Below are 21,840 nucleotides of genomic sequence, written 5' to 3' on the forward strand. Positions count from 1 at the left end.
GGGAGCTAGTATAAAAGAAAATTTCTAGAATAAGCCTTAAAAAATGATTTGGCTAATTTTCTCCAAGGCACAGAAGATTAAATCATGAATGCCCATGTTTTGCCATATTCGTTTGTTTAGCAATGGTTTGCCATTTGATTTAGTTCTGGTTTGTTCTCTAATGGTTCCAACTCTCATTCTGTTTTGTTACCTTAGAGCATGGCGAGTAATACAACATGTAGAAGGTGCCAGAGGCAAAGTAAGTGACTTAACTTTCCAGGACATAAATAAAACTACCACGGTAATCCTATAACAAGGTAGTAAATGTTTCATAATGATTGTTTGCCTCCTAAGTTAGAGCTCTGACTTACAAGTATGATTTTTTATGGTTATAGAGTATCCATGCAGTAGACCTTCTTTACTTAAATTGATATTTTGCATCTCAAACAAGACTTAACATATATCAAGATACAAATACATGTCAATATACAAATATGTATATTTTCAACATGAAGATATTGGAGTGCCTTAAATCAGTTATATTTAAACATTCTGCTAATAAAAAGTAAATTACAAGTTGGAATGCCTGGGTGGCTCAGTTGGTTAAGCAAGTGCCTTCAGCTCAGGTCATGATCCTGGAGTCCCAGGATTGAGTCTTACATGGGGCTCATGCTCAGGGGGAACCTGACTCTCCCTCTGACCCTCCCCCCACCGCCATGCTTTTTCTCTCACACTCTCTCTTTCAAATAAATAAATGAATCTTTAAAAAAATATTAAATTGCATTTTTTGTTTGAATGATTTTAGAATTTTTTTTTTGAGGTGGGGAGGGGCAGAGGGAGAGGGAGAGAGAAGATCCTGCACCTGGCATGGAGCCCCATGCAGGACATACCCTGAGACCATGACCTGAGCCAAAATCAAGCGTTAGATGCTTAAAGAACTGAGCCACTCAGGCACCCCTAGATTATTTTTAACTAAACCAATGCCTTAAATTAATCCAGTTAGCTTAGTTTTCATGGTTTATCATGTCCCTTCTCTTTCCAATGTACATTCTTAGCAAAGGAAGAAACAGGACTAGCTACAATGAAGCAAGCAGTGTTGGAGGCCAATGGCTAAAATTAGATTATCGAGGACATTTACTTATACATTCACAGCTGAAATTTCAACGTACAACATTTTCTCCTGAAAGGAGACACTTCCTCATCACTGAAATGGAGACCTCTGTTATCAAATTACATCCATATTACATCATTGGGTGGTAAAATTGAACCAAAATAGAAAGTGAAGCCGCATGTACTTTCTCTGGGAAGAGAAAGGCTAAAGGAAAAGGAAGCCAGTGGATTTGTTTTCATAGACAATTTCAACTGGTGCCGTCTTAATTAGGGTGGGATTTTTTTTTGTCTAAGAGAAGTAGCAGTCCTAAAGAGAAATGAAACAGAATGTAACTAGCATGAGGCCGAGAGAGGGGATCTAGACGTGAACCCAACCTTCCCAGGATACTCCATAATGCAAATCTTCACAGACCAAGACAGTTTAGAATTTAACATTGATCCCTTTTCTGTTTTTGTGTTCACTTGTATAGTTTGGGTGTATAGAAGCAGTTCTTAAAACAATTTTCCTGATGTTTCACTCTATATATCGTCCAGAAAATCCATTGGGTGTGTGCATATCCTTATAAAATTAGTGGATACATACTACATCATTTCCAGACATGCATTGTATCTCTTCTCTCCATCACCCCATGAACTAGAAGGAGAGGACCTCTGCCCCAAAGCACCCTGTGCAGCCCAGGCCTGCATTCCACTGCCAGTCAGGAACGTCCATCACTGTGCAACGCGAACATCCACACCGGGACGCACTGCTCTGGAAAACCGTCCTGCTTCTCCTGGCCCAGCACCACCAGCCCACTCTTCCTAATGAGGCTCCAGAGGATGTCCATGTCCCGAGTCACACTGCTGTCAGAGAGATCGAAGAGACAGCCCTGCCGAGCCACGTTGTCCTTCAGGACGATGACACCGTTTTCTTTCAGGCCAGCTCGGCACCGGGAAAGAAATGCAAGAAGGTCTTTATCAGTCAGGTGCCCTACAGGTGAGGCCAAGTAGATGGGGGAACAGGATGAAATGACGGGTGGGAGGGAGGAGAGTGGGAAGGTAGGAAAGACCACAAGGCTAAGAATAAGGGGACCATTTGTTCATTCATTCATGAATTACGTAACAGCCTGAACCTGTCTAGTTGCAGGAGACTTAAGAATTTAGGTATGAGGACGGGTATCCTCTCTGAGGAGGCTCCATGTCCCATCTATAAAATAGGAATTCAACTAGCTGGTCTATCTATCTCACAAGCACAAAATAAACTATTGCCTAGCCTCTGAGTCCGTGCCATTGTCCCCAGACAACCCAATTTTGTCATCACTCCTCTGTGTCTCCTAGACACACACACACTCACTTAGACCAAATTCTAATTCATTGCTACCTCATTTCCTGAGAATTTAAATCTAAGAAAGTCTAGTTTTGCCAATAAATGGGGATAAACTTTTTTGACCTCACTTTTTAAAGTTTTCAAAGTTTTTCAAGTATTTGGTTTTCTTCTTAGAGTTAGGTTGGTATAAAGGCATTCCATCCCTGAAGGTGGGAACTTTCAGGCTTGTAGAAGAGCATCTTAGGGGAGAGATTGGGAGGACCAGAGCTCTGGGGGTTTCTAAGATGCCTAAGTCTAGTTAACTGCTCTAGGCATGACTACAACTCTATCTCCCTTTCGGTCTTTGCTTCGTCTCCACAAATCCTCAAATTAGCCCCAGGTGTTGTCTTCTCTATCTGGGAAGGGGAGAAAGGCACATGCTGGGCCGTGCAGCACTAACCAGAGACCCACTGAATCCAGATGACATCGTATCTGCCCAACGGGGGCGTGAATTCCTGCAGGCTGTGGCAGTGGAAACTTTCTACCTTGTCCCCCTTGACCTGCAGGTAGTTCTGGGCTTCGAGGAGGAACGAGTCCATCATGTCCACCAGCTCCACACTGTTGAAAACCGGCAACAAGACATGCTTGCTGACCCTTCCTATCCCAGAGCCGCAATCCAAGGCACAGTCTGTCCCAGCTCTCCCGGGGCCCTGCAGAAAGGTAACTTATGGAATACCTCAAATACAAACACTGACCCTGAGTCTAGGACGCTCCAATGACCTCTTTAAACTAACTTTATTTTGGTCAGTTTCACATAATAAAATGCATTCTTTTAAATACACCATTCAATGAGTTTGAACAAAGTAAACGGGCATGTACCCACTACCACGATTGAGTTCTAGAATACCCAGTTACCTTTTTCAAAAAATACCCAACCTTGCTAGCTTTCACTTGCTTCATTTTATCCAAATATAGATCTTCAAAAGAATTTCAAAGTCAGAAAGTAATATCTTAGGTCTAAAAACTTGGTGATTTTCTCAAGGAAATGAACCACTGAAAGCCCTTTAAAAGTAGAATTGTATTAAGTGCAAATCTGGGTCAAGCCCACAGCTAAATGGACCCGCAGGGTGGCTTATGGCTATATAAAAAAAAAAGAAAGAAAAAAAGGAAGGAAGGAAGGAAGGGAGGGAGGGAGGGAGGGAAGAAGGAAGGAAAGAAGGAAGGGAAAAGAGAGGAGAAGAGAAGTGAGAGAAGAGAAGAGAAGAGAAAGGAAAGAAAAGGAAAGAAGAAAAGCAAAGAGCAAAGCAGTGAGAAAGCCTTTCAGGCCAGAATTTTACTTCAAACCCAGCCCCGATGGCACACAGCCCTATCACATGGATGGAAGGTGTTTGCAGCAAAGTCTCCTTGTCTCTTTTCATGCTAGAAATTGTTTTCTGCCTTTATAAGAGAAATTACCTGATTTACTGGGCACAAATTCCCTCTAAAATTGTTTTTATAAAGTATGTCTGTACACTAAATTAACTGGAGGTGAAGGATAGACAGGCGGTGCCGGGGGAAACCAGCCAATGGAAACTTTCTCCAACTTGCTTCTACAAAGTAACACATATGTATACATACACATACACAGGTACATATGTGTCATATGTATGTACATATATATACACACATATACATGAGTGTATATTATTCAGTGTCTATGCATTATCTTGTCTAGATTACTTGTCATAAGGGATGACTGCTAAATATGTTTTGTGTTAAAAATTACAGCAATAAGATACTTATGTTGCCAATCAAAATCTTGAGAAAGACTGCTCTTGTTTTCACAGCAACTAAGGATTTTAAAAAAACATTTGTCTAAGGATCAAGAGGTGATGTTTGAGCAGAAGGAAACAGCGGAAATGCTCCTTTCTAATCTACCCAGGAGGCCTTCTTCACATCAATAAAGTCACAATGAAGAACAAAAAGTAAAGCAGTTGTGGCTTCTTTTCAAATGGAATCATAATAACCATGATTTATCAAGTGCTCATACACAGAAGCTCTTTGCATCTGTAATAACTATAATAATCAAAACAATTCCATAAAATCATGATTATTACCACGTTTGAAGCTGAGGAAACTTAGAGTTCTAATACCACACAGTAATGGCAGAATTAGGACTTGAACAGGGAACTGCTTGAATCCAAAGCCAGTTCTGCCTTAGCATTGTCACCTCAAGTACCAACCATGATTCCCTTGGTAGTATCTGTCTAATGCTGTGTTGAACAAAATCATAAGGCTTCAATGAGACTCAATGAAGGGAAGAGTTCTGTGGTTGTCTAGTAATGTCTGCCTTGAGCATGGGAAGGGGACATGGTGGTACATGTTCCATGGATTTGCCATTCCTACTTACACTATGTCACCTCCCTCATTCGGGTATTATAATGCAAACTAGTTCAGAAAAATAAAAAAGGCCTAGGCTAAAGATTTGTATTGTTAACACCATAATGAAAACATCTTTTAAGTAAATCTGTTACATAAACAAGATGGGGAAAGTATAGGGAAATTCATTTAAGTTACTGAAAATGGTGTTAGTAGAAATTTATATGCTCAATTAGAGATTATGACTACAAATTTTTCCTACCGTTACTTGGCTTTAAGTCTCTATGGATCATGTTGCTCAGGTTATCGTAGCAAGTAGTTTTAGAATTAAGCCACAGAATGAAAAAGAGGTTTCAGAGACCTGTGCCAGAGGAGTTGAGATGATAAAAGCTGCCCTCCTTTATCTCAATGAACCACATAAACACAAAGCTGCTCTGGCTTATGGGAGGTAAAGCCTCACCCACTCACCCCTCCCTATCATCCTCCCAATAAGACCCTAAAGGATCTTAGCAAAACCCTATAGTTTTTAAAGCATTCATGTCTAATTTCCCTACTCTTTCAGACAAAGAAACCGAGGTTCAGAGAGGTGAAAGGTTTGAGATAGAATTCCCTTGAAAATTCTCACCCTTGGAGTTATATTTTTCTCCAATTTAGATGTGTGATATTTGACTATAGTTACTTTTGAAACAATGGTTATTTACAAATACATTAAGGTACCCTTCACCCTAATTCTGTGTACCACAGCCTCTCACCACTATTGCTTAGTTCTCATTATCTACTCTACATGTACTGGCACTGCCTCCCCGATCCTGGCACCAAATTTCACTCTCTCATTCACACACAACTCCTCTAGGAAGGAGTATTTAAAAACAGATCTCAGGGACATCTCCTGCCTCTTGGACACCATGGCTGCCCCTATTGAAAGCTCATGTCTTTCCATGAATATGACTAGACCTACACACAATGTACGATTTCAAAACAAGATGTTTTGTTATTTTCTTTTTTTAAAATTGAAAAATGCTTTTATTATATAATGACCTTGAATAAATATTACAGCTAATATTATGCTTGTTTTTTATGTTGAGTAAGCCTCTCTATAGTACATCATTAGTTTTTGATGTAGTGTTCAGTGATTCGTTAGTTGTGTATAACACCCAGTGCTCATCACAGCACGTTTTGTTATTTTCACTGTCACTTACGATGCTGTCTTCCTATGTATGGATCCATATAAAATAGCAAAATGCTGTTACGAATTTCATTTTGGTTTTGATTCTGCCTATATATTTTGCTTCGAAGAACATCATTTTAAGTTCATCCAGTTTAAAACTAAGAGGGAAGGTTTAAAACTGAAAGGAAAGTGTTAAATGCCACCATATAAAAACCATGAAATAGAACAAGTGAGACCCAGAGTTTTTAGTCATCTAATCTCTGCAAGAGGTCAAAAGATAAAGAACCACCAAATAATAGTTACTTTGTATAAACTGCTGCTTACCCCCACTAGAAGGCTAAAACCGAGGAAAGTTATCGGCCGTGCCATGGACATCATCCTGGTATCATTTGTTTGTTTGCTAAAGCAAACATACTTGAAACAAGTTCAAACACCTTTCCCACTGTCCTGTGTCACTAAGTGGTGAAAGGAAGGCAAAACTTTGTATTAAACAGTCTGCCTTGTCCCAGCTGACATGAGATAAATCATGTCAGATACTCGTATTCCCTAGCGCCTTGTATCTTGACCTGGATACTAATTTAGCAGATTATTAAGGTCAAAGCACCAAAATATCATTTCTTTAAAAAGACTGTTTGCAGTTAGTTAGAGGTCACTGTTTCACAACGAGCCTTGTCTACTAAGAAGGACTCCTTATATTTGTTTGAAAAGAGCAGGCTGTTTTTTCCCAACATAAATATGCAAGCATAAGGCTGTTTCCTTTCCCAGGTCCATTGGCATGTGTATGGGCTCTGTCTGACCAGCATCCCTGTGGTCAGCCTGGCATTCCACTCGGAGTGACAAGACAGCTGGATTACTAACTAAGCTTCTCAGACACACTGGGATCAAAGTCGGCCTCGCCACGAGGCAAGCAGGAGGGATTGCTTTCGGCCAGGCTGGAGGAGAACTGAGGTCTGTGGTACACACACACACGCACACACACACACACAGAGCAAGGATTTTTCTGCTTCATGAGACAAATGGAAAAAATATGTTGTGGTTAAGAGTAAAGAGTTTGGTGTCAGAAGACCTGGTTGGGCTTCAGTCCCGGCTCTGTCTCTTACCAGCTCCATCACCTTGACAACTTATTTAACATGTCCAAACCTCAGTTTCCACAACTGGAAAAACAAGGATAATGATAGTACTTACCTTCTAGAATTCTTATAGGACGTAATCAAGACGATACCTCTAAAGTGCTTAGCTGAGCAACTATCTCAGAAAACCACTCCAAGAAATCAGTCAGCAACACTGATCAGAAATACTCCAGGTTGCCCTGACCTATACAGAGCCACGGCCATCACCTCCGGCCTCACCTTCCCTCGTGGCGGTGGCTGATGCTCACACACGGGCCCCAGTGGGTTCTCCATCCTGATCCAACACTCTCTGCTCAGGCACTTGGGGCTCCAAGCAGGATGGATGTGGGGTGAACCTCTCCTCAACACTAGGGATATTCTTAACAGTGTGCTTCTAAGGAGCCTGGCAACCTAACCCAAATACTTATTTATAATGTTTATTTATAATAAATCTATTATAAATTATTATTTATAATGTTTACTTATAATGTTCCATCTTTTAAATTTAAACTCAATTAATTAACATATAATGTATTATTGGTTTCAGAGGTACAGGCCTGTGATTCATCAGTCTCATATAACACCCAGTGCTTTTATCAGAATAAAATGGGCTCCAAATTTCCAATAGATGACTTCAAAATGAATTGGGATGAAACCCGTTCGCCAGTTAGGACTTTATGGCTTCAGTAGGACCAATAGCAGATTTATTGGGTCCACAGCTCCTAAGTTTATTCTAACAACTGGATGAAGTTCCTTAAACTGTAATGAATGCATTTTATGAAAGCCTATTATTAGTAGTAGTAGAAATAAATTAGATTTATTGGATGATAATTATGCACAACAAAGCAAGCACTTGATACATATTATCTCATTTAATCTTCACATTATCCTATGAGGAAGGTTCTAGGGTTATGCCCTAGTCACAGGTGAAAAAACTGAGACTTAGAGCACTTAAGAAACAATTCCAAGGTTGCTTATACACTAAATAGAAGAACCTAATGACTCTGAAGCCCAAGTTTTTGGCCCTCACACTATACAGTCTGTCTCTATAGGGTGGGGAAGTAAGGAAAGAGTTTCACCCAAGACCAGAGCTACAAAGAGATCACATTCTTTCAAGGCAAAGTCTGCACTATGTATTAAATAATATAAAGAGATTTTACTGTTCTTATCATTTTAAAACCAAGTGTAAGCATGCATTTCTTTACTATATTGAATTTGTATTACAGGAAATCAATAAATGGCCCCAAGATCCCAAATGGCATTCTCATCAATCATTTTGGTGTCAACTATTTCATCTGTGAGAGTCCGAAAAGAGATGTCCTCTTAATCCCCAAATTATAATATTAGCACTGCTAGTTCACCTTCCCCTGAAGCATGAGAGATTAGCTGGTACTAGGATGATGAAATGCCAAGTGGGATGAACCAGCAGTTTGAGGCAACCCATCCTTTCTCAACATCTTAAAGCAGGCTTTCAGGCTAAACTCTTGGCTGAGCTATATGGTTTCAATATGACTTAAATGACAACACAGAAGCATATGAGTGCAATGTTTGCAAAGACTTTGCTTCCTTATCAAGCAGCAGTTGGATAACTCACCCCAACATATTTCCTAAGAAATTCCTGAGAAGCCTGGATATCTGGGTTGGACAGTTCAATGAAATTTCCCATCATGCCCTCTTCTGTAGCAGGTACTTCTTGGTAGAAAAGTTTAGCTCTGGCATAGAACTGCATCTCACCATTGATGATTTGACTTGTTAAAGCATACAATTTCACTGCAAATGAAATATTAGTAATATTTATATGACAGCACAAGTTCATTCTTAACATACATTGAATTGTCTCTTAGAAGCCTGTGAGTTTGTGCCATGGAGGAAAGACACAGTAGGAAGACCGAGGTTTGAGTTCTGGTTCAGAGACATACTATGTTACCTCAGGAAAACTTCTTAACCTCTCTGATCTTCAGGTATCTCATGCACAGTGGCATTTTCATGACTTACTAACTCTAGAGTTTAATGGAACTTTAGTTTATTACTGTATTTTCTAGAAGTTTAACAGCATTTGCTATAATAGAATGAAGAAGGTCACAAGTTTCATAGCGAGTTTTATCTTTGAGCTCCAAATGTTTTATGAGAACTTAATCATTAACCTTTACTTCTAATCACAGGTACATTCAGGGTAGCTATTTTTTTCACCACTTTTTAAAGCAACTCATACTGAACTGTCTCTTTGTACCAACATTACAGAAGATATGCTTGAGCTCTTTCTTCTGAAAATAAAATAATAAAAAAGGATAAAAAGATTTGTTGAGCAACTATTCTGTACCAGGTAGTATATTAAGCACATTCACATATACGGTGCCACTTAATTATTTAAGAAACCATACAAGGTATTATTTTAAGACATTTATTTTTAGAAAAAATATGTACTCCCATTTCTGAAGAGTAAATATGGATGTACATGGTTTTTTGTAGACAGAAGTGCACCTCTTTAGATATAAAATATTCTCATAAGAGGACATTCAGGAGGAAATGATAGAGAGCAGAGGAAAGGAAGGAAATTCTGATTCAAGTCTGTAGGCTGAATACATGCATTTATTTTGCCTTTCCCCATATTCCTCCCAAATTATTTTAATAAACTCAACACATAACAGTGAAGAAAATGAGAGGAGTGCCACTGATGGATTCATGATTTCAACAAATGTTTGGAAGACAAAAAGCAGATGGAACAAAGCTAAACAATTTTTCAGTCTTGTATAGATGCAAAGGGAAATTAGAGTTAGTCAAAAATCTCTCTGCAAGCCAACCAGTGAGAGGACAAACACACCCTCCCAAAAGCAACTGGCAGCACAGCTATAACCCTGGGTGAGGGAGTGTCTTCTTTAAAAATTTTTTAATTCAATTAATTGCCCAAGGAGACCTAAAGCAGTTAGTGTTAGGATCCTGGAATATGACTCATTTTAGCATATAGATGAACCCAAGCATCTCATCTGCTCACACAGATCAGAGTCTGGTAAGATCTACCTCTACCTGTACAGCTCCTTGTCATCCTTTCCTTTCAGGGGAGACATATTTAACAGAGGAAACCTTCTCCATTACCTAGAATCATTGAACCTGTTCTTATCCCTAACTATGGATAAAAAATGATTTCCAAACACGTGAGGGTAAAACAGCAGTCTGAAAGAAAAAGATAGAGATAAGCCATTAGAAATGACCCAAAAGAAAATAGAAATAATTCAGGAAGTAGATGAGAATTTAAACCAAAACTAAACAGAAAAAAATATAACCTTGGTGAGATAGGAGAACTGGCATCTATAAACCAAAAATAAGACGCCAAGAAAGTGATATTCAAAGAATAACAAAGAATTCTTAGAAATTGAAGTTTTGATTACCAAAAATTTTGGAATAGAACATTGAATAAATTTGTCAGAACATAAATAAAAAGACAGACATGAAAAACTGAAGTAAATAGATTAGAGCTATAAAGACTTAATTCAGGAGACCCAAACATCAAGCCAATTAGAATTCTCGATAACAGGGGCACCTGGGTGCCTCAGTGGGTTAAAGCCTCTGCCTTCGGCTCAGGTCGTGATCCCAGGGTCCTGGGATTGAGCCCCACATCGGGCTCTCTGCTCGGCGGGGAGCCTGCTTCTCCCTCTCTCTCTGCCTGCCTCTCTACCTACTTGTGATCTCTGTCTGTGAAATAAATAAATAAAATCTTTAAAAAAAAAAAAAAAAGAATTCTCAATAACAGAGAAATGGAAGGAGGAAAATTATTAAAGAAATAATAGAGGAAATTTTCCCAGAGCTGAAAGTGATTGTAGGGTCCAACAAATACTGAGCAACATGTATTTAATTTACACAAATCCTTAGGAAATTTCAAAACACAAAGAGTAATAATCCTAAAAATAGAAGATCCTAAAGTTGTTTAGAAGGGGAAAGGTGGTTGACCTTCAAGGAGGGTTGCCAGATTTAGCAAATAAAAATATGAGACAAGCAATTAGTTTTGAATTTTATATAAACAATAAAAATTTCTTAGTATATGTATACTTGAAATATCGTATATTGCACAGGGCATACTTACACAAAAAATTATTCATTGATCATTTAAAATTCAAATATATCTGGAGTTTTATATTTTATCTGGCAACTACATTCAAAGGAGTAGAATCAGGCTTATAACATAGGTCTCATCAGAGCACTGGGAATTATATGCAGCTAATGAATCATTGAACACTCATCAAAAATAATGATGTACTAAACAGTGGCTAGCTGAATAAGAAAGAAAGAAAGAAAGCAGAAAGAGAGAGAGAGAAAGAAAGAAAGAGTGAAGAGACTAGAAAACAGGGGCACCAGACTGGCTCAGTCAGTAGAGCATGTGACTCTTGATCTGGGGGTGTAGAGATTCCTTAAAAATAAAATCTTTAAGAAAAAAATATATACTAGAAAACAAAGAAGGAATGCCATCAATATTCTGAGAGAAAATTATTTTGAACCTAAGACTTAATACCCAGTCAAACATGAAAGAATATTTACCTCCACGGATTCATTCTTCAGAGTTTCTTGAAGCTATATTCCATTCCAAACAAGGTTAAAATCAAGAGAAGGTATGTGTCAAAAGACAATGAAATTAACCCAGGAATCCAATGAAATAAAAATCCCAAAATGACAGATACTTATCAGATCTGGAAAGAAATCAGTCTTTATTACAACAGAAAATATAGGCTTCAGAAACATAAGTTCATCCAGAAGTAGAATGAATTGGATTCTGGGCAACAAAGTAAGAAAGAATCAAAGAGACATGAGTTATATTCTAAAGAAGACATATTTTTTATCTCAACCATCACAAATAAAAGACAGGTGAAAGCTCCAAACAAAATGTGTAACAGTACAAAAATGTTACGATATAAAGCAAATCAAAATAAACATAATTTTCAGTAAAAAGAATATATGAGAATCTATTTAACCTTAACTGGAATAATTTTTATTCAAGTAGCACCAAGGTTGTGAAATTGGACTAAGGCACTACTTGGTTCTTGATTGAATAACAATTACATAGTCCCAAATCTTGATTCTAAAAGTTAAAAATCCAACAAACACCACTTATAATGTTTCATTATAATATAGTCCATCTATGGAGTTATACCGGTATTTTCCAACTCAAAGATGTTGGAGCCAATTTTTGGACCTTTGAATGGTCATGAGTCTGCTGAAAGGGATAGAAGAATCAGTTCCAATGTACACTTTCTAGAGACTAACAATATAATATGCTATAGTTCCATATATATTAACTGTTACAAAATTTTTAAATACAAATCTTTGAGAAGAATTAAATATGTAGATGCTTTTTGCCATTTTATACACATATTAACAACTGAGAAAATACGTTAAAAGGAGAGTCCTCAGGTTCAAAACATTGGGAACTACTACCCTACACCAATCTCTCTTCTCTAGCACTTAGTAAAGTGTTGTGTGAACTCAATAAATTCTCAATAAATTCTACAGGGATGACAAAAATCAAGCTTAGCCATCCCAATAACATGAGTGCTCCAAATTCATCTGTGTATCTCAGAAAACCAGTCTAGGAAATCACAGCTCATAGACTCTTCCCAAGTTGCATGCTGCCTGGGACCACAAGCAAGCTAGAGCCCAGTACTCTCATGGATCCAGCCAAAGCAGCAAAGCAGCCATACTCATCATCACCTGCTTAAGTCAACTAGTTGGTGAAGTCTATTAAAACCCTTAATCTGGAAATGGGAATGGTCCATTATGCCAGCAACATTTAGACCACAAGTGAATGCCAAGCCCAGCAGGGGTCAGACTCAATAGGTAGGTTTTTATGGTTATGGGCTTCAGTTCTCATTTTCACCTAATTGACAGGAGCATTTCACTAAAACGATATATGAGGTGTCATGGCCAGCCCCCGGTTCCCCTCTCTTAGTAGCTCCCGCAACGGTGCAAGTTGACTCAGATAAGGTAATCAATCATCAGCCTGTGCCTTTTTAATAAAGGAATACACTAGCAGCTCATTCTTGTAGGATTGCAATGTCTCTGTGAAATTTGGGGTAGTCTAAGACAGAGTTCTTGATATAGTTCTATTCATTCTTGATATAATATACTTATTTCCTGACCTACATTATGGGCTGAACTCCCAAGACCCTTGCAATGGTTTACTTGTTACAAAAAGGAAAGTAGAATACAAGTTAATTTGCCCTGAAGAAGAATTTGTATCTTGCAAACTCCCTAAGGAAAATTCTGTTAATAGCTAAGCGCTTATATCTGCTGAGTATCTTCTTGTCTTTGGTTTCCTTTTTCTTCCTTTTTGTTTTTCTAAATGGTTGGTTATAGTTTTTTTAGACTTTGTTCCAGATGTTAAAACTGTTTGTCAGCTAAAAATTGATCTGAGAGAATAGGTAGGTTAAGTTGAGAGATTTAGTTTGAAAAGATTTGAGATAGGATAATGGATCATCTTAACCTTTTATTTATAAACGGAAAAAGAAAAAGCCCAATAGGAGATGGTTTTACGAATGGTAAGACCTTCCATAAAAGAGATTTGCAGATGAGAACTTTCCAATTTAGCCATTAAAGAATTAATGGTAAAAATGGAAAGAAGGCAGGCAGGCAGGCAGGCGGGAAGGAAGGGAGGGAGGAGGAAGTAACTAGGTACCATGGAATATTATTCAACCACAAAAAAGAAGGAAATCCTGTCATTTATGACAACATAGATGGACCCTGAGGGCATTATGCTAAGTGACAGAAGTTAAACAGGACAGACAAACAAGGTCTGGTGTGTCGGAATACTAGAATACTTGTGATTATCAAGTCTTGGAATTGCCCTGAGGCGCCCTCTAGGTTTGATTTACTCCTTGGATGCTTTAGGTATCTGGTGGTTTTGATCTCTAAAATAATGCGCTACCTACCCTAAAAGTTTTAGAGGGCTTCTTCTTTTTCAGCTGAGGGCTAGTTCAGTGGTTCCTAATTCTTTCCAGGCTTGAACACAAATGAGGTGACCAAAGGGAGGGCAGGAGGGACAACACACTTTCCCCACTTTGGCAAGGACCTGCCACCCCACGCCATATTCTCTACCCACTTGGCTGAACAGCTTCCCAACTCTCTTTCTTGAGTGTTCAACCTCACCCACTATCAAACTTTAGAAGTCTACAAGTCAGGCTAAGATAGTGGGGACAGATGCCTCACGGTGAGATGTGCACTGGAACAATCAGACCCTGATTCAGCAGTCACCGTGTGTCCTGTGCACCTTGCCGGCAGCCTGTGGGCGTCTCTAGTGCTCTATTTCCACATTCCACAAAAACACTCTGCGTGGATCTCTTGCCTACATTGAATTCTTCAGGCTAAGGCTGTCTCTCACTTGTGTTTGCAACCTCAGCACTTACCATTATGCTTAACACATAGCAGGCCTCTTTTGAATATCCACTGAGTAAATGAATATGGCTCACTTTTTGTTCTGTGAATAGCATGCAGGTTCAACAAAGGAGAGAGTGGCTAGAGGGAAAAGCTGACATAAGTGACACAGGTTACACTTTTCGTGAAGTTTCTATCTATCCTCCTAATTAGGAATATCCACATAATGAGACATAGTAACTGCCATTGACCAAACATGGACGTATGCACTACCTATGCTTAGCGTTCACATCTAACAGAACAGGTAAGACAGATGTTATTACCTATGGAAGAGCACAAGACAGCAAGAGCTAAATTACCCAAGATTGAGTAGCTACTGAGAACACAACCAGAATTTAAACCCAGGTCGAGGGGCGCCTGGGGGACTCAGTCATTGGGCGTCTGCCTTCAGCTCAAGTCATGGTCCCAGGGCCTTGGGATCGAGCCCCACATCAGGCTCCCTGCTCGGCGGGAAGCCTGCTTCTCCCTCTCCCAGCCCCTGCTTGTGTTCCTTCTCTCGCTGTCTGTCTGTCTGTCAAATAAATAAATCTTTTAAAAAAATAAATAAACCCAGGTCTATTTAAATTCAAAACCCATATCTCATCCCTCTCATGCCATGTGTGTATCTAAAAGTCTGCTAAATGAAACAAGGTATCTGGTTCTCCATTTCTTTAAAGCAAATAATCTTGCAGCATCTGCATTGCAAAGGTAACAGCAAACGTTTGAAAAATGTTATCACTGTTCAGTGAGTTGTGCAGCCGTGCCTCCACAGTTTGAAAAATTGCCAATGGTTATATGCTGAGTTTTGTTTGGCAGTCCCACGTGTCTTATGGGAAGTGTTTTTATTTGTTAACTCTGGCCTTTAACTGTGATGCCAAAGAGGTGACCATTGTTGCAATTTCCTCCTTAGAGACTGATTCCTGTAGAAAGAGGTAAGGGAAGGGAGGAGTACTAAAAATTGGTGGGTACCTCTTAGGCACCTGGCCTTATACTAAGCACTTTCATATTAACTCTTCACATTAGGGGCGCCTGGGTGGCTCGGTGGGTTAAGGCCTCTGTCTTTGGCTCAGGTCATGATCCCAGGATCCTGGGATTGAGCCCCGCATCCAGCTCTCTCCTCAGCAGGGATCCTGCTTTCCTCTCTCTCTCTGCCTGCCTCTCTGCCTACTTGTGATCTCTGTCTGTCAAACAGATGAAGAGAATCTTTAAAAAAAAAAAAAAACAATAACTCTTCACATTATCTATTTTAATCCTCATTATGATAACATGAAACTGAGGGGAGAGTCATCATTTTGCCCATGAGTGATGAGAGACTCAGAAAGATTTAGTAATTTGATATCACATAGAAATGACGTGTCATAGCCATGTCCTACCCCATCCGTATTCTGCTAAACTGTGGAACCCCTGTTCTAAATGTGAAGTTAGATGAAGCCTTTAACAATGCACAGGAGTAATAGACTCTTACTCCATGTGTGATCAACAAACGGTCACTGACTTCTATGTACTCGGAAGTATACTGTGGGGAGCGCTAGAAGGATCACTGAGGGGCTAACCTAGAAACATCTCTGCTGGGCCTCAAGAAGCCCCATGAGCACTGCTTCACCAACTGGAGATGTATACAGTTGTTATTTCCTATTTGATCGCCAACAACCACCTTTGGACATATCACTCACCCCAAGCCCCCAAGTGCACTTGTGCCGGTATAACTAGGTTACATGAACCTACTCACTGGCCTGCCTCTCTTGTTGATTATCTTGGTACAAAGCTAATGTTCCCGTCAACAAATAAACATAGTAAAACTTCCATCGCTGCCTACATAACTCAAGTTGCCGTTTTCACTGGGAGGCAAGATGATTCTGAACCTCAAAAAAAGGCGGACTCTGGAGTCAGACTGCCCAGGTTCTAACCCCACCCACAGCCACGTGACCTTTGGTAGGTCACTTAACTCCACGGTACATCGGCCCCGCAGACATAAGGCGCGGAAAAGAACGTACCACCTAACGGCGCGCCGTCAGGAGTCACTGACTCAGGAAGGCGCAAAGCACTGAGAGCAGCAGCAGGCTTACTCCCATTTCTTCCTCAACAGTGTTGCGTTTGATGCTGCAGCCAAGCCTTTACAGGAAATGTGCATCATGCATGCTCTTGCTTCTCCACAAATTTCTGAATCTGGCCAAGGATATTCCAGCAAATGTCCCCGTGACTGAATGTCCCCGCATAGTGTGCTTGTGGGAGTGGCCACCTAACGCAGGCAGCTGGAAGGAGGAAGGCAGGCAGGAAGGAATCAGAGAGTCTGGTTAGCCACCGTCCCTCCCATAGTTACCCCAAACAACAAACTCTCTGTGCAGACCCTACAGTAGCCTTTCCCTAACCTTTGAAAAGAAGGGCTTTATTTTCATTTCTATGAAGTTTTGAAACCATCAAAAGGAGGCGAAGCCAATTCCAAAACACCTGAGTGGAGCTGAGGAGAGAGCACATCTACGGGCTAAGTTTTCGTTTCAAACTAGAAAGCTCACTATCCCCTGCTGCCTGAAAAGTCCCATACAAGTGCTTTGGTAATGCCTGTGCTAGGGAAGACCATGTGGTAACATCAGAAGAGGCCTGGCTCTGAGGAAGAAACGGAAAACTAATCCTTACTGAGTATTGGCTATTTACTACGTGCAATTGCTTTAAATGCTGCCAACCGCCCTGAGGAAAATGATACTCAAAGACTTTAGCAACTTCCAGAGGTCACTTTCTCTATCAGGAGCAGTGTTAGAATTTGAACTCAAGACTTTAGTGACCTGAAATTAATTATTACTAAGAGGCCACTTGATCTGCTGTGAACAGATATGGAGTTCTTTCTATGTGCCAGGAACCACAGTAAATGCTAAATTCTGTAGATATAGAAGAGTTCAAGATAAATGAGTCATGGGAACTAGAGTCCCATCAGAGAACTAACATAGATAGGTACATGCGTTCCATAAATAGACGTTATAATCACTTAGGGGAGAAAACCAAGGGTTAAGCAAGATAATCACAGGTTTGGGGAAGACTTGTGATTGGATGAAAGTCATACTGGCAGGCGAGACACACGTGCTGGTTCCTTTCTGCCCCTTAAAATTAGCTTATAGTCTCCTGGAGGTGCTTTAGCATCTGTCATGAGAAGAAAACACTGCAAAAAAAGCCGAGTATTCATAGGGCTGACAGCTTGCCTTTCCTGTAACCTTAATTTAAACCTTTTAAGGATTAATAAAAAATTATTTGTTGATTTGCCTTCATTACCAGTTTATAAAATTCTGAAGAACAGATACTGTGTCTAATTGTTTGAATCTTCTCCAGGACACTGCAGAGCTCTTTGCACAATGACAGAGTTCCATAAAAGTCTCTTACACTAAATTGAACTGATCAGAAAGCAGAACTGTGTGGTGTTTCTATCTCTAGAAATCAGTGTTTCCCCCTGGCAGAAGCATTTACCAGAGACCACATGTACATACAGTATGTCATGTTGCTCAGCATCCCTGCAGTTAGACAGGGCCACACAACTGGTTCTGGGAGATGGTCTCTAAAGAGATGTAATGTATGTCCTTCTGGGACACAATATTTATGGGCTAGTAGGGAAAACTTCAGCTGCTAGCTTCCCTTACTGTAGTGACTAGCAGTGTTCCCAGTGGTGGAGCCTTTGTCATCCTAGATCCCTGAGTGCCTATGTGGAACACGGCCTCCACCCCCATAATGCATGTTGAAACGATACAGCAAAAACGTAAACTTTTATGTTTGGCCATTGAGATTTTAGGGTTAGTTTGTTACTACAGGATAGTGTAGTGCATACAGACTAAAATAGCTCCCAACTGCTAAAATCAAAGAGACACTGTGGATGGGGCCACCTCGGTTAAACTCAAGGGAAACGAATGCCTGGGCTGAATCATCCCAGTCAGAGAAAATAAACAGTACCTGTTTACAGAAAACTGACTAAGGGAAACGGATTCGTCTTTGGCTTAGAAATGGTCTAAGGTTTTCGAAGAGTGTTAATGGGAGCTGATGGGAGATATCAAAGTGCCTCAGGAGCCATTGGTGAGGCTAAGAGGACAGAGCAGGGCACACACCCTGTCCCCAACCCTAAAGCAGAACATTTTCACTTTTTCCTATTTCACACTGGGCTTCTATAGGAGACACTGTCAAAACTTTGTTCTTATTAATATTTTTGGTAAAGATTGAAAATCATTCATAAACCATCAACACATTCACAGAGGAGAAAAATCGGTATAATCAGAATGACTCTACTGATTTAAAAAGGGATTGAGACCGAACATAAATTATAGTCTCCTTTTCCCCAATTAATTTTCAACTGATTTTCAGAAGATACTGTTTTATTCTTCCTTCTTAACTCATCTTCAGCTACTTTCAGAGGGGAGTTCCTTTTTCTCTCTCGTAATTATCTTTAACATTTGGCAGCCGTCTGCCCTTGGTAAGTATCTTAGTCATTGTAAGTGATAGCTTTTCCCAATCTGTGGCAGCTCAGCCACTAAGATGTTACTGAGATGTGGCACACACAAGGCTTTCGAGAGTGTCTCTGGAAAAGCAGTGCTCTGCCGGTGTGTGGAACAACCAGGACCGCCTCACCTTCCAAAGGGACTGCTCTAGTTTTTCCATTTGGATACAAATGAGACGCATGACACATCCTTAAAGAATTACTCATGGGCCGTGTGACCTACTGGAAAGAGTCCTTGTCTTAGTTTCTTGCTTTGCTATCTGAATGAGATCTGTCTAGGTTAGATTGCATCATCTCTGAATTTTCTATTTCCCATTTGAAAAAATAAGATGGGGGGCAAGTGTGCGAAGGTGGGAGGAGAAAAGTAATCATGTTATCCTATCCTTCCCATAGTGTAGCTGTGAGGATCAAACAGAATCATAAATAAGGAAATTCTTAAGAAGCATTGTATAAGATGAAAGCATTTGTAGGTCTAGAATTAAAGATCCCTTCATAAATGGATTTATAAAAAGAAAACTTGGTAGGCTGCTAGCAACTAGTTTCTTGAACATAGTACAAAGAATTACGTAGCTCCTACCGTGTCTGGAAACCCTGGCCACATCAAGTGCACAAAGGGGCTTTCAGACAGCCTTAAGAAAACAGACTGGGGCTGATACATACTGGTCCTGCTTTCATTGGGGGAAAATATAAATCAAAGGGGGGACACTTCACTCTTTAATCGCAAGTTATTTCCTCTTCAGTGCTGTTAAGGGTTCCTTGAAATAACCCCATTCACAGAGGCTAAGAAAAGTAGTGGAGCAAACCCGATAAGCTTTTTATTGCCCTATTGTCTAATTCCCTGAAAACTGGAGGAAATAGGGAAAAGGGAGACAGACCACTGCCCCAGGTTTTTTGTTAATATTCAAAGACCAGACTAAAACCTGCTCCTTTTCGGTTCTCTATTACTGTGACTCAGGAAAGCCAGAAAGGATCACGCAGGGTGTGGGCTCATGTACACACACACACACACACACACACACACAGAGAACAAGGACACCTCGACCTATTACCATTTAGTCTTTCTTTTTATTTCTTAGCTGACATATTACCACGTTAATACTCTCATCTTTGAGTTACCTAATTTGCCCCCCTCTCAATTGTGGCAAATATTTAAAAAGTCCTTCAAAACTCAGGAAATGGATTTCTGTAAGCCTGGTAGTCAGGCAAACCAACACCCAGGGAAGAAAATCACGGTTCTTGACAGGGCATGGGCATCGCAAAATAGAGACTTTCCAGGCAGCACCTGATCTTTGCACCTTGCAAGAGAGAATGCCATGGAAACATTGAAGCCCCCTGACATCGGTTGTAGGTTCTTTTTACATGAAAAGTGTCCTTGTTCTAACTCCTCTTGCTGAGGTCTCAGGACCTCACAAAGTCCCCCTTTCTTGTCCCTTATCTAGTAGCTCTGACTCACTTACCCAGGGGAATTTTTTCCAGCAGGTAGAGATAGCTCTGAAAGAAGTCATTGCGAATGGCTTTGTGAAGGATAAAGGACATGCTATGTCGACAGAGTTCATCATCGGTCTTCTGCCAGCGGGATCTAAAGGCAAAATGGGCTCCCAGGTGGGCCATGGAGAGGGGGCTGATAATTATTCCTACAGAGAAAGGGAACTTGCCCGGCTGTTTCTTTGAATTAGCCTTTTCTTCCAACATGAACTTGAGACTGTCATTTTAAACCAGCCCCTGTCCATCTATATCAGGAGAGGCTGTCATGGGGGCATGGGGGAGGGGCAGCAGACTTGGAAGGTCAAGCTCCTGGCACATCCCCCCTCTAATGACTTGGGCGACACCGCTTCAAGCCAGCAGGTGCTAAGTAAAGATAAAAACAGGCTGAGTGAGATCCTGCTTCATCCAGGAAAAAGCAACCTTCCCTCTTTACTTGCCACTTCAAACAGGGAGGAGCACACACAACCCGCTAACACCCTGACTATTTGCTTTAATTTGACTCCTAAAATGGAACGGCCTAATTTCCATTTCAAAGCATAGGAAATATTTTGCAGGAGATTCTGTTTCCTGATTTCCATCACTCGTCCTAGAACACAGAATCCTCAAGTTACAAGGACCCTTCAAAGTCATCCTAGCCAACCAGGCTCCTCTCATCAGGGCAATCTCACCCAAATCTTTTCATAGAGGTGGATATGCGTTTCCTATTTTTAAGGATTTTTCAAGGGACACAACTACATGAAAGCCTGTTTTGATGTTAAATACCCATCTCTGCCAGCAAACCAAACACTTCCATCTAGCTTGCTCTAAACAGCGCCTCATCATGTAAGCCTGTTTCTTCTTCTCTCTGTATCGTGGGGATGATTTTCCTCATAAGTACTCAGTTGGTTTCTGTACTTCTGATCGTCCCTCTGGGTCCACTCTCCACTCTTCCCACACACTGTGTACCTCAGAGGCTGACCTGTATTGACACCACCAGAGGATTCTTTGCCTTCTCAGTTCTAGTTGGGGCCAGCCAATAGGTAGTGACAACAAGAGACTGGAGGAGACTGAGCTGATATATTTATTCCACCGGCACTTTTCCTGTGGAGATGCCACAGGCTGACTGCTTCCTTTGGTGGAAAGTCACAGCTCTAATCTGACATCTTCTCATACAGATATCTTGTCCTACTTCTGCTAACTGCTCCCTCCTTTACGGCTTCAACCCTTGGGGTAGTGATGTGTCAGGCTGCCGCAAGCCCTGCAGTAATGCACTATTCCTTGCAATTTTGCTGTACTTACCTCCACCTTTGTAAATAGTCCCTTTATTAAACCCGTTCAAACTTTCAACGTGCAAATGCCATCTGTTTCCTATAGGAAACATGACTACCATTTTATCCCTGTAATGTCCCTAACAGGAAAGCCCATAAGAACCCAATAGTCTATTGGACCCATATGATGTGCAACCCCAGACCACCCACCAACTCCAAAGGAAGTAGATACACAC

General features: G+C 40.4%; 1 protein-coding gene across 1 annotated transcript; it reads right to left on the reverse strand.

The window, feature by feature from the left end:
• Positions 1 to 1,787: 1,787 nt before the first annotated feature.
• On the reverse strand, positions 1,788 to 20,483 carry NTMT2 (N-terminal Xaa-Pro-Lys N-methyltransferase 2; the record flags this gene model as incomplete). Its single annotated transcript, XM_080824471.1, has 4 exons — positions 1,788 to 2,059; positions 2,835 to 3,084; positions 8,604 to 8,779; positions 20,330 to 20,483. 4 exons carry the CDS (start codon positions 20,481 to 20,483, stop codon positions 1,788 to 1,790), a joined length of 852 nt encoding a protein of 283 aa, XP_080680597.1.
• Positions 20,484 to 21,840: the final 1,357 nt, after the last annotated feature.

The sequence above is a fragment of the Martes martes genome (genome assembly GCF_963455335.1).
Source record: "Martes martes genome assembly, chromosome: 15".
Classification (NCBI taxonomy): Eukaryota; Metazoa; Chordata; class Mammalia; order Carnivora; family Mustelidae; genus Martes; species Martes martes.